The 13,652-nt window shown below is 33.2% G+C and overlaps 1 protein-coding gene across 1 annotated transcript; it reads left to right on the top strand.

Moving 5' to 3' along the window:
* The first annotated feature begins 5,985 nt into the window (after positions 1 to 5,985).
* Positions 5,986 to 12,318, top strand: LOC143568206 (uncharacterized). The gene is made up of 14 exons (XM_077054416.1): positions 5,986 to 6,748; positions 6,857 to 6,943; positions 7,101 to 7,210; positions 7,293 to 7,343; positions 7,410 to 7,581; positions 7,671 to 7,988; positions 8,136 to 8,345; positions 8,430 to 8,912; positions 9,651 to 9,860; positions 10,182 to 10,367; positions 10,528 to 10,691; positions 10,770 to 10,922; positions 11,003 to 11,081; positions 11,751 to 12,318. The coding sequence occupies exons 1-14, from the start codon at positions 6,323 to 6,325 to the stop codon at positions 12,207 to 12,209; spliced, it is 3,108 nt and encodes a 1,035-aa protein (XP_076910531.1). The 5' UTR covers positions 5,986 to 6,322; the 3' UTR covers positions 12,210 to 12,318.
* Positions 12,319 to 13,652: the final 1,334 nt, after the last annotated feature.

Raw genomic sequence — 13,652 nt, 5'->3', positions numbered from 1 at the left:
TATGAGATAATTCAATAAAACAGAAAACTTAACTAAGTTAGAAAGTTCTGTTAGGAAGAACTCCAAACGTCGATGTTAAACGGGTGTTCGGTTTTATCGTTCCAAGCTTGTTATAAGATCGAGTTGGTTACAACATACCAAGTACTTTGAGAAAACATTTATAATCAGTTTATAAAAAGATCTTTAAAGAAAATATGAGATTCGGTGGCCCGAAACACAACTAGTATGTTTTAAGCGAGTGAAATCGGTTTGGTTTGGTTTGTATGGATTGGTTGGTTCAAGACTTGGTATATGACCAAGTTTGGGTACAACATAACCATATAATAATAAAAAAATACAAACATTAAATAAAAGAACTTAAAATTTTGAATCTTATATACCACTTATTTTAAAACAATGAAATAAAGAGTTAAACGAGAGTTCAGTTTCGGTTTGGTCCATGACTCGGTATGAGACCGAGGTTGGTTTCCACATACCCAAAACTATTAAACTAATATAAACTCTTAAAACTCAGATTCTTAACAAACACAAAGCTTAAATGAATCAAAATGTTAAAAATACAAGATTTAATTACCAAAAACGGATTCAAATCTATGATTAGCATTTGTTTGACTTCTGAATGCCAAACTATCAATAACATGGGAAAGAAGCTTATAACTCATATTTGAGAGAGTGTTTGAGGGTTGAGCAGCTGAAAATGGTTAAGAATGGGTTGGTATTTATAAGGAAAGGGAGTTCTACCAATAAGATATTATGCATTTAAGATGGTTGGTTGGGGGTTAGATTAAGTTATAACATAAAAACGAACTTTGAAACTGTGCAGATAGGTGGCGGCCACCCGCGACTAGCATTTCCCTTCATGGTCGCGCGGCGTGGCACCCCGGGAGGGTGGGTTGGTCTCCAACTTTGGTTATTTGGCGAGTTAGGTCCCTGAAGTTCGTTTTAAGTCGTTTTAGCCATAAAAGAGTGTTTTAAAATACCGTACAAAGGTGTTTCTTTATCCGACAATTGTATAGCATAAAGGAAATATAAAACCCAATATTTTATTAATAACGAAGTATTCAAAAGACAAAATGGGTCGGGTTCTCAATACAAAAACGAATTTAAACAAGAAAGACATATGTCACATTAAGGGTCCATGGGCTTGAGGTATATATATACCTTAAATATTCCCTTAAACCCTAGCCACTTTCCATTTTGAAAACACACACACCTCTTGAACCCAAGAATTTTGCAAGCACAAGTTCAACACGTTTCAAGAAAACAAGAAGGAAAACGTTCAATATCTATATCGGTTAGAAGTACATTTTAAGTTATAAGCTCATTCATTTAAGTTTGGCTCGTTTATGATTTCTAGATCTAGATAAAACGGGGTTTATAAACCAAGATAAACATCGAAACTTAAACTTAACCAAGTTAGATCTTTGGTTTATAATAATAATAGTATATATAGGTTATTTGGTAAATAATAATAATAATAATAATAATAATAATAATAATAATAATAATAAGGAAAGGAGATGTAAATTGCTAAGTAACCAATAATACTCTTACTATATCTTACTATACTGAATAAACATTCTAAATAGATTAACCATATTTTTAAAGATCTTACGATTTAGCCATTCAACTTTCACTTTCCTTCAAAACCTACCTGTTAATTTTCTTAATGACATGTTTCAGGATTAACCTCCAATATAACATGCTTATTTTTTCAAGACAAAATGGCAAAAGACGTCCTTTATGTTTGCACGGTTTTTCAATGGACGTCCTTTAGCGAAAGATATGACAGAAAGCATACTTCATATTTCAAATCTCTTTCACATTACGTCCTTTGCCACTAACCCAGTTATTTTTTTCCGTTAAATCTAGTCACGTGCAATGCATAAAAGGGTAATTTTGTAATTTTATAATTAATTTAATAATAAAAATAAATAAAAAATATAGAACTCTCTTTCTCTCTCTCTCAATTCCCAACACACACTCTTTCTCTCTATCTCTCATCTTTTGCCACTAACACTGCCCCCATTTGAACCTCTCTCTTACACTATCTCCACCCATTCAACATCCCTTTAATCTATGAGACTTAAGGCTAGTTTTTGCTGGAAAAGCAAGAGGGTTGCCGGTTTTGTACGACACGGTAGCGGTTTTATGGCGAGGGGCTTCATGACGGAAATAGTGAAGGTAAGATAGTCCAGTCAAGCCAAGAGACACATGCGGACAGTGGATGCGATGAAGCAAGAGGTGGCGACTTAGGGTTCCGACATCGTCACCATTCTCTCTTTCTATCTTTCTCTTCCATAGCACTGTTGGTGATATCCACCACCACCGCCGCCTGCAACTCCACCCCAAAAACCCTATGAGCTGTTTTCTGATGGTATTGTTAATACACAAGAAAAAATCTCAGATCCGGCTTCACCTTAATTTCCGGTTGTCGATTTGAATGAATATAAACTCAGATCTCTCTCTAAGTCTTAAAACCCTAGTCAGCGGTGAACAGGATTATCTGAATTTGGGTTGAGAGAAGGCTATTGTTCCGACCAGTGGTGGTCATCTGGGCATTCATCTACCTATGAGTTTTATAAAAACTGGTGTTTGGTGTTGTAAAAACTGGAAAAGTTAAGTGTCATGATGGGTGGTGGCTGGTGTTTGGTTGTGGTGTTGATTGTTGATGGTGGGTTATGATTATTTGGGGGAAGAAGATGAGTTTTATTTATTTAAAGATCAAAATTTTAAGTAAATTACACAAATAACCCCTGAAAGGGTAAAAAGACTAAATTGCCCTCACATGAGGTGCACATGACTGAATTTAACGAGAAAAACTAACCCTCGTTAGTTAAAAGGACGAACTGTGCAATGGTTATTGAACATAAAGGATGTTTTGTGTCATTAAGTTTGCTAAAGGACGTCCATTGAAAAACCGTGCAAACATAAAGGACGTCTTTTGCCATTTTGTCTTTTTTCAATTTGTTATAATTTGTGTTCATAACCGAATTAGTTTTATGCCTCCACTGCTATGCATTACTTATATCTAGCTTATCAGGTACATGCTTTCTAGTTGTTACTATGGCTAAAACGTGATAGTTAATCTTATGGTTTTAGGCTTGAAAACTGACTTAAGGAGTTTTTTTTCCTACTGTGATGGATTTCCTCTTCGATGGTATTCATAAGCGAGTCAGACATGAGGTGTTAAAATCAATATGAACGTTTAAGATCTCATTTCAGAAAGAATACTTAAATATTTCTTAATCATTATGACCAAAAAATCCTTGAAAGAGCCCACGTCGTGTAAAAAACAAACCTAGCGGTCTAATTTTATTTGATTGCATGCAAAATTAATGTAACAGAAATTATGGGGTGAGTTAACGTACAATAATGGCTTATCATACATTAGGTACGCGACATTCCAGAACGTTTGATTAAAAAACGCGTGGTGGCAATTTCGTAAATAACCCAATAGTAGTTCACGATCAAAATTTGTCGATTACAAATCAACTCTTATCCAAATTCGGAACTTGTCGCTCAATCTAATCCAATTTCTAAACTCTAATCACAGCTTAAAGTATGAAATCTCTAAAGTCAAAAATCAAAATTGAAATCAGAACGTCCCTGAACATTAAAAATCTTCAAATTGATCAAAAATTGATGATTTAATCAATCGAATTGATGTGTAAGTGGCTTTAGAATCATCAATCGATTATAAAAATACAAATTAACACACTTAATTGAGCTATGATTAGCGTTCATGTTTAAACGTCCTGCTCAAAGTTTAAACATTCTGACCAAAATAAACACCAAAATTATGATTTAATCAATCGAATTGATGTGTAAGAGGCTTTAGAATCATCAATCGATTATGGAATTGCATAAATAACGCACTCAGTCGAGCTCTGATTAGGGTTCAAAATATTATGTTTAAACGTTCTGATACGTTCAATGAAGTTCTGAGTGTTAAAAAAAATGAAGATCTTTAAACGTTCTAATACTTTCAATGAAGTTCTGGGTGTTCAAAAAAAATTGACATCTTTAAACGTTCTAAGAAGTTCTGGATGTTCAAAAAGGTTTAGAAGTTCTGAACTTCTAAACAGAACTTCTAAACTAACAAATAAAAATTAAACACCTAAAGTTCAGAACTTTTAAACAGAACTTCTAAAACTAACAAATGTTAAATGTGTTTTTTCAAATGTTAAACCTTTAAACGTTCAGGCAAAAAAGTTTAAACGTTCAGGCAAAAGAGTTTAAACGTTCAAGCATAACACACTAAAAACGGAAAAAATTAATCGACCAAATCTTCAAATTGATGATTAATTAGATCAATTTAAAGGTTAATTGATGAATTAGGTTCATCAATTTCAATTTCAATTTCAATTTTATCAAAATATTAACAAACCTGTGAACAAATAATAGACGACGATGTATGATGATTGTGGATGGTGGCTTCGGCAACGGACGAAATCGTTGTACAATGAAGATTGCTGAATGGTGACGATGAAGGTGGACGGAATCGATGGGAGCAGTGGGTCAGATTTGATGAAAATTACAAAATTTCCACCGTGTTAAATTGAAAATCGACGGGGATACGAATCACATACATATTATATGATAAACCATTAAATTATATTAATAAATGGGTCGGTCCCATGTGACCATGTGAAAATGGACATTAGACCAAACAATAATTTTTCCAACGTCAGTTGCCATCTATCATGCTTCTACTATTATTGTTACTTAATATTATCTATATAAAGTTTATAATTAGGCTACTACTAAGTAATGCAAAAATATAAAAACAATCAACAATATTATTATTATATGTTAAGTTTTAACAATTTAATCGTTCTAGTTACTATATAATTATATATGTTTTATAAATTTATGTTTGTTTATATCTTTTCATTTTGTTATAAAATGGATAACATAGATAAATCTATTTAATAAATGAATAACATAGATAAAAAAATCTCTAAAAGGCTCATTTTATTAAAAGTAATTATTATTAAAACTAATTTTATTAATCTATTTAACACTTTAAAGTTAATATTGAACTTTGTGAGAAATTTAACTAAATTATTAAACTTAAGGGGCTAAAATTGATAAATAAACATAGTTGTGAAAAAACACAAAATAATTAAGGAGGAAATTGTCTAGTTAATCAAAGTTAACTATAATACTTTATGAGTGATTTAACTAAATTATTAAATTTAGGGATTCAAATTACTATATAAGCAAAAATTCAAAATAAAAGAAAAGAAAATCGACCACTGTCAAATTTGAACATGCACGTCCAAACTTCTTAACCATCTCCGCCTTTGCTATCCGGCCAAGCCATTTGCTTGGTCAGCTCCGGATCAATATATGTATTTTAATGCATCTGATTAACTAGCCTGATATTCGGTAATTTTAACGCATACTGTATTAATTAATGCATATTAATTAATGTGTTGAATGATTTAACATGTTATCATGTCTTAATTATACAACACATTCCCTGAAATGTTCTGCTACCATTTTCTCATAACATCATATTTTAATCAAAGTATGTATTTGATATACAACTATTACACAAGCAAATGTTTTCATTACACCACAAACCATTTAAAAAAAAAGTTAATTACTGCATTAATTTTTGTTTCATTCAATATAAAACAACATAGAGATACATACGTGTAATAATAAGTCATAACTATATCAAGATTAGATTAGATACATCCAGATACGAATATATTGGATCACATGTGATCTTTCTTTAACTTGTTCTTGTCTAAATGCAAACAAAAACTCAACTTCTCAAATTGTACCCTATGCATTAAAACTTGTACATATCACTGTATATCAAAAAAACATGTCTGAAGATATAGAAACCTTAACTTAATGAGAATCCAGCAAGTAAAACAGTCTTTGACGGCCGCTCATGGACAAAAATATTAAAATATTTAAAAAAATGAATGATTTTCATCATCTTCTTCTTATTATTATATTTATTATTATTATTCTCTCTCTAAAAGTTTCTTAGCTGTTTCCTTTATTACTCAAAAGCAAAAACTCACAAGCATCTCTTGATTTCTTTAATGGGTGTAAATTAAAAATAAAAAAATATACACCTTTTGTAGTGATTAAATTGCAAGTTTTATCCAAAATATTTCAAGAATAAAGTAAAAAAGCAGCCATTTTTATTATTATTTTTTTTGTCTTTACCCATTTTCAAGAAATCTTGATTACACTATTTATCAAAAAGTTTGCCTTTTTATGTGTTGATTTGAATTGGGTATGCAAAATTTATGAAAAATTTGATTGATTTGGTGTTTAAGTAGTGGGAATGTAAATGGGTTCTCTTGAAAATGGAGTCTTGCCATTAAAAAGAGAGCCTTTATTAAAATCTTTATCAAGAAATGAAAGAAACAGTTCATTTGGGCAAAGGCCCAGATCAAGATTTGCAAGATTTATGGTTTTGAAGAAGCTTGATTACTTGCAATGGATATGTGCAGTTGCAGTGTTCATCTTGTTCATGTTTGTGTTTCAAATGTTCTTGCCACTTTCCACTTTGGAAAAAGCTGGTGGTGGTTTCTTGAAGCTTAAAGATGATAACTTTGATAAGGATTTGAAGAGTTTGTTTCAAGAGATTAGTGGGTTGGATTTTGGTGAAGGTGTTAAGTTTGAACCCATAAGGCTTTTGGCTAAGTTTCAAGGAGAAAATAAAAATTCAAGAAAAGTAGTGAGATTTGGGCACAAAAAACCTCAGCTTGCTTTTGTGAGTAATTTTTTTTTAGATAAAATTTTATTAAAGTTTTAGTGTTTTGAAGTAAGAATCATACCTATAAATGGTTTTTGTTTATTTAATATTAGTTCAATTATGTAGGTTTTTGCAGATCTGTTGGTTGATCCACAGCATGTATTGATGGTCTCTGTTGCAGCTGCTTTGAGAGCAATTGGCTATGAAATTGAGGTAATTCGGGCTGCGTTATCGGTTATGATAATTCAGAGTAAATTTTAAGAGATTAAACATTAAAATGCATAATGCAGTTCAAATTAATCATGCATTCGCGTATATGATGCACGTTAAATCTTTATTATACAGTTGGAATTCTTTTAATCTTGTGTAGGTTTACTCACTTGAAGATGGTCCTGTGCATACTGTGTGGAAAGATATTGGAGTTCCGGTTAATGTAGTGGAAACTAGCGACGATACAAGGATAATAATCGACTGGCTAAAGTATGCTTCCTTTTCTAAATATGGTGATATTTAGTTTAATATCTTAAAATTTTATTGTTATTTAATCGGTTCGTTTTTTCAGCTATGATGCCATACTTGTGAATTCTCTTGAAGCCAAAGATGTCATTTCAGGGTAAATATACCAAATTTTATTATAGATCAAATAATTATATAAAGTTAATAAATTTAGTTATTATAGTCTTTTACAGGAACCATTTAAATCTTTGCCACTTATATGGACCATCCATGAAAAAACACTTGTTACCCGTTACAAAAACTATGTATCCGATAGCCAATTTAAGCTGATTGATGATTGGAAAACCGTGTTTAATCGAGCTACAGTTGTTGTTTTCCCCAATCACGTCCTACCGGTACATTTTAGTTTGATTTTTTAATTAAAAATAATTTACAAGAATTTTTTTTTAATTTGAAATTTCATATATATGTTTTTTGTTTTCAGATGTATTATGCTGCATTTGATGCTGGGAACTACTTTGTTATACCGGGATCACCATGTGATACTTGTAATATAAATAACTCGGTGATTGTTCATGAAGAAAGTGTTCGTGTGAATATGAATATTGGGGCTCGTGATTTTGTTGTTGTAATAACAGGAAGTCAGTTTCTTTATAAAGGATTATGGGTGGAACACGCACTCGTTTTACAAGCTTTATCGCCACTTTTAGCAGAATTTCGTGTTGATGATGGTTTGAGTCAACGTCTCAGGATCGTAATCTTGAGTCAAGATTTGACCGGTAATTACAGTGCTGCCATTGAGGTAAAATCTTGTTCTGGATCCTTTTATGTTATCTACTTTGTAGTCCTTCAGTCTCGTAAAAACTGGAAACGTTGACCTGTACAAGTCAATATAAGTGTTTGATCGTTTGTTAAATTACTATAATACCCTTCACTAATTTTTTCACAGGAAATTGCTTCAAATCTAAACTACCCAAGAGGCACTGTCACTCATGCTGCCATTGATGATGATGCTGACGTGTACAACATTCTTAGCATTGCAGACGTTGTGATATACGGGTCATTTCTTGAAGAACAATCTTTTCCCGATATTCTAATTAAAGCAATGTGCTTTGAGAAACCAATCATAGCTCCCGACCTATCGATAATCAAGAAACACGTATGCTTCTAAATTCGCAACCTTTATACATCTTGAGAATATAATTTAAATTTTTATATTGTTATTTTATTTTTTGTATTTCAGGTTGATGACAAAGTCAATGGCTACCTTTTCCCAAAGGAAAATATAAAGATTTTAACACAAATTATGCTGCAATTGGTGTCAAATGGAAAAGTATCATCTTTATCTCGAAATATAGCATCGGTTGGAAAACATACTGCAAAAAACATGATGGTAGTTGAAGCCGTTGAAGGGTATGTTTCGTTAATACAAAATGTTGTTAACTTACCTTCAGAAGTTGCATCTCCAAAGGCGATATCAGAAATTCCATCCAATTTAAAAACCGAGTGGCAGTGGCGTGTTTTTGAAGCTGTTGCAGATAATACACATGTAAATAGGACAATGAGGGTTGATCGGTTTTTAAACGAGGTTGAACATCGGTGGACTCATACTCAAAAAGAGAGTTTTGGTGATGTGTCAAGTGACGATACGTTTTTGTATAGTATATGGGAAGAAGAGAAGAGCATTCAGACGGCAATGGTTAAAAAGAAAAGAGAAGATGGTGAGGTAATTAAGAAATGTTTGACTTTACACATGGTTTCGACTTTTGTGTCAGGTTTTACTTTTTATGAAAAGTCTAGTATTCTTTTCTCAAAAAACAGTTAAAAGAATACTATGAACCCAAATTAAAATGTCATCAATATATTTGTGATGATTAAAGGTGTCGGTTTGTCCTAGTTGCTTGTAAGTGGGTTGTGTTTTGCTCAAATAGTCAAATAAATTTATTAGCTAAAAGAAATGGGTTTAAAGTTTCGGGCTAGTTTATTACTTATTCATTATTTATATACAATTATACATCTGTATTTTTTATTTTTTTTTTATGTATAACGTAATTTATGTTATTTGGTTACTTTATTATAATTTTACGTACTATAATTATCATCAAGTAAATATGCATTTAGTATGTTACATTGAGTTATATAACTAATAGCCTTGTTTAGCTCATGCGTCTAGTGTAGCTCGATAAGTGAAGCTTGATTTCAAGCTCGTTTATAAAATGACCTCCACCCGAGGTTCAGGCTCGAGCTTGCTTAACCTCGGCTCAATTCAAGCTTTAATATGCCGATCTCAATCTTTGCACCCCTACTTTGTAATGTAAATGAGACATCTCATTTATGAGATTTTTTTGCATTTTTCATAACGGGAAACCACTCCTATACTATTATGAATAAAACCCCAAATAAACTACACGGTCATGTTTGGAAGTTCTAAAAGCCTAATCTTTGTTTTAAATGTTTTATGTAGTTGAGGGACCGAAGTGAGCAACACAGGGGAACATGGGAGGATATATACCGAAGTGCAAAAAGAGCCGATCGTAGTAAGAATGATTTGCATGAGCGAGATGACGGGGAGCTTGAAAGAACGGGTCAACCGTTATGCATTTATGAACCTTATTTTGGTCAAGGAGCTTGGCCTTTTTTGCATCAAGGTCCACTTTATCGCGGTCTTGGACTTGTGAGTCACTTTATTTTATGTAAACATTCTTAAAAGATATAGGTAGCTAATATCGGGTCATAACACGTTCAAGTGGAAACGGACCGTGTTTAGTGCGACTTATTTCCCATTTTTTAAACTACCATGTTATTTATGATACAAAATATTATCACAAATATATTTTGATTTTTTGAAAAAAAATGATATAGGATGTTTATGCACTAAGTATAAACTTTGGGCGGCTTTCAACTTGTTCATCTTTTAGCTATTAATACCGTATGACTAACTTATTAATGGCTAGTTTAGAGTTTACTATTCTTAACATTACTGCTTATATGGTAGACAACTAAAGGTCGAAGATCAAGAGACGACATTGATGCACCTTCTCGTCTTCCTCTTTTAAGCATACCATATTACAGTAATGCCCTCGGTGATTTTGGTGCATTTTTTGCTATTGCTAACCGAATTGACCGGATTCACAAGAATGCTTGGATTGGATTTTCATCATGGAGAGCCACCGCTAAGAAGGTATGTCACTGTCACCGATTCCTAGTTTTCTTGATTTTATGCAAGATTTCCAAGTTATAATGAAATTTTCTCATCATATCGATTCGGGTCAACAAATTTCTGTTATTTTGGTCAAAGATTGGTTTTATGTCTAAAAGATTTGAGCTTTTGTTTTAAACAGGCTTCTTTGTCGAAGGCGGCTGAGGTGGCGTTATTAAATGATATTCAAGCACGAAGGCATGGTGACGCTTTGTATTTTTGGGTTCGAATGGATAAAGATCCAAGAAACCCGATGCAGCAAGATTTTTGGACATTTTGTGATGCTATTAATGCGGGAAATTGCAAGTAAGGCTCTAAATATTTGGTTTTTTTGTCAAATGACTAAAATACCCTTCTAACGACAACATGTTTAATTTGTACAAGGTTTGCGTTCTCTGAAACGCTCAAGAAAATGTATGGGGTGAAGGATAACTCGACGTCTCTTCCTCCAATGCCTATGGATGGTGGTTCATGGTCGGTTATGCATAGTTGGTCTATGCCAACCAAATCTTTCTTGGAATTTGTGATGTTTTCACGGTTAGAACGGCCTTTTAACTTGACTTTTAGCAAAGAGAGAAACTGAAAATGGGACTAATCTTATTTTTGAACATTTGTAGAATGTTTGTGGACGCGTTGGATGCACAAGTTTATGAGGAACATCATCAAAGTGGTTTCTGCTACTTAAGTTCATCCAAGGTAATCTCAACCTTTCACTAGAAGTAGGGGTGTAAATGAGCCGAGCCGAGCTGAGCTGGGCTCAAGCGAGCCCGACTTGTTTAGCCTAACATAGCTCCAGCTCAGCTCGTTTCGAGCTCTAACACCAAAGCTGGAGCTTGGCTCGTGAAAAAATTTTCAAGCTCAAGTGCTCAACCTTGGCTCGTTTATTATTTACGAGTAGTTTTTTTTACTTATATACATTTATAATTTTTTATGTATATATATCTTTATAAATTTAATTTTATATACACAGCATAATATGTATTTATATCCTAACTACATATATGATTGTTTTTATTATGTAATATATATTTATGATATTAAATAAATATTATTATACTTATAATCGTTTGTTAATAACAGGCTCGTAGCCTAGCCAAGCTCGGTACATGAAAGCTCAATTCAAGTTCAGGCTTGTTTACTAAACGAGCGTGTTTTTAGGCTCGAGCTCGTTGAAGCTCGGCTTGTTTTGAACTTTAGCGAGAAAATCTCGAGTAGCTCACAAACCGCTTGGCTCATTTCGTTTACACCCCTAACTAGAGGTGGCAAAATGGGAAATTGAGTAACGGGTCAAAACATGTACTTTTTTACATGGGTCAAAACGGGTTGGTTTGACATGACTGATACGGTTATAAACATTGTTTGTAGGACAAACATTGCTACTCGCGTGTTCTCGAGCTTCTCGTAAACGTATGGGCGTACCACAGTGCAAGACGAATGGTGTACGTGGACCCCACAACCGGAACACTCGAAGAACAACACGAGTTCAAGACCCGAAGAGGCAAAATGTGGATCAAATGGTTCAATTACAAAACCTTAAAAACCATGGATGAAGATCTTGCCGAAGAAGCCGACTCGGACCACCCTAACCGAAGGTGGCTATGGCCTAAAACCGGTGAGGTATTCTGGCAAGGAATGTATGAGAAAGAAAAGAATCAAATGAGACAACAAAAGCAAAAAAGAAAGCAAAAGAGTAAAGATAAGATTCAAAGGATTAAAAAGCGGTCGCAACAGAAGGCGTTAGGGAAGTATGTTAAACCGCCACCGGATAATGAGACGGTGAATGACACGAACACGGTTTTGGAAGAAGTGAAGATTGTTAGATAACACATATGTTTTGGGTAGAAGTTGGTAGTTTTATTGGGTTGATTCTTTGTGAAAGTCTATATAATCTGTATGGGTTTGTTTTTTGAAGTTGATAAAATTTGTTGTATGTAAAGTGGCATCATGTCTAGTGATGCTTAAATGTTCATACATTGGCTTAAATGTATACTAAATTTGTTGTAAACTTGTAATTACTCTTCATTCATGCTTTGACTACTAAAGAAAATTATATAATAAAATCAAGTATTTTATTCTCTTTAATATGCGTATAATATTGTTATATATAGAAATGAGAAACTTTTTTTTAAAAAAATGCAACACATTGTGCGGTGTAACCGTGTAAGTGTGTAACCATCTTGTTATACCATCTACACGACGTGGTTATCTTGCTTTAAACCGCATATGGCTAATGAATTTACATGGTACAATTATGTGCATAGATCTAAAATGGTATTTTGGTTACAAAAAACTGGTTGCGGATATCCCATTCTACATGGTGCTAGTATTGGTGCCAGAACCTTTGTTTGTAAACAGACGCATTTACCCTCACAAAAAAATGCATACATGTGTCGCCTCCTTGTGGGGGCTTGGCTTCGTGAACTTCTTCTACGATTGTAGTTGGGGTTGATTTTTGACTCTATCGGCTCAAACTTTGATTCGGCACATTGTAAGAGGTGGACATTTTGTTGAGATGGTTAAAATTTTGGGGTTGAAAGAGACAAAAATATGAATGTTGTGTGTTAAAGTTGGTTTGAATGGGTTCAAATAATATGTTAATATAGAATTAATTTGTTTAATTACCATTTTAACAGCTATATAGACATCGAAAACCACCATAAAACCAGGGACTCATTCAAGCGATAACCCAAGTATATGGGGCTTCAAAATCGGAGCCAGGCAAGGGACGGTGTGCCCGAAGGGGCCGGGCTCACCAAGCCCTCGCCGAGCTCTAGGCTCCTCAGTCCTCACCGTGTAACCTTATGTTGATACTTTCAAATTTACTTATGCTGATACTTTTAATATGATTTAGGATTTCGTCCAAATTTTCTACAAATGACATTTCTAAATCACTTAATTAAGTAGTTTTCTAACATCAGATTTAAATATCATTTCCAACACACTTTCAAACCATAACTCATATGATTATATGTATATTACTGTGTGCAGTTGATAAAGCCTCATAGGAGCGTTATGCGTCATGTGGTGTCACGTCATCACAGAGGTTTTATGAATAAAATGAGTGGTGGATGGAGCTCATTCCAATCATTACCTTATTATTATTATTATTATTATTATTATTATTATTATTTATTTAAAATAATGCAAATAACATTTCATTAAATAAAATAAATAAATTTTACATTAAAATTAAAAAAAACTGCTAGAAATTACTCGTCTTCGTCTTCTTTGTCTTCACCGTCTTCGTCATCTTTGTCGTCCTCACCT

Source organism: Bidens hawaiensis, unplaced genomic scaffold (assembly GCF_021521415.1).
Source record: "Bidens hawaiensis isolate Kalapana, Puna unplaced genomic scaffold, B.hawaiensis_p1.1 tig00023831_1, whole genome shotgun sequence".
NCBI lineage: Eukaryota > Viridiplantae > Streptophyta > Magnoliopsida > Asterales > Asteraceae > Bidens > Bidens hawaiensis.
Note: the sequence above shows the minus strand (reverse complement) of the source record. Positions and strands in the feature narration are given on the sequence as shown.

Excerpts from the sequence above, each read along its gene's own strand:
- LOC143568206 (XM_077054416.1), top strand. The coding sequence starts at position 6,323 with ATGGGTTCTCTTGAAAATGGAGTCTTGCCATTAAAAAGAGAGCCTTTA. Across the intron at positions 7,582-7,670 it reads TCCCCAATCACGTCCTACCG|ATGTATTATGCTGCATTTGA; the intron begins GTACATTTTAGT and ends TTTTGTTTTCAG. Across the intron at positions 9,861-10,181 it reads TTTATCGCGGTCTTGGACTT|ACAACTAAAGGTCGAAGATC; the intron begins GTGAGTCACTTT and ends CTTATATGGTAG.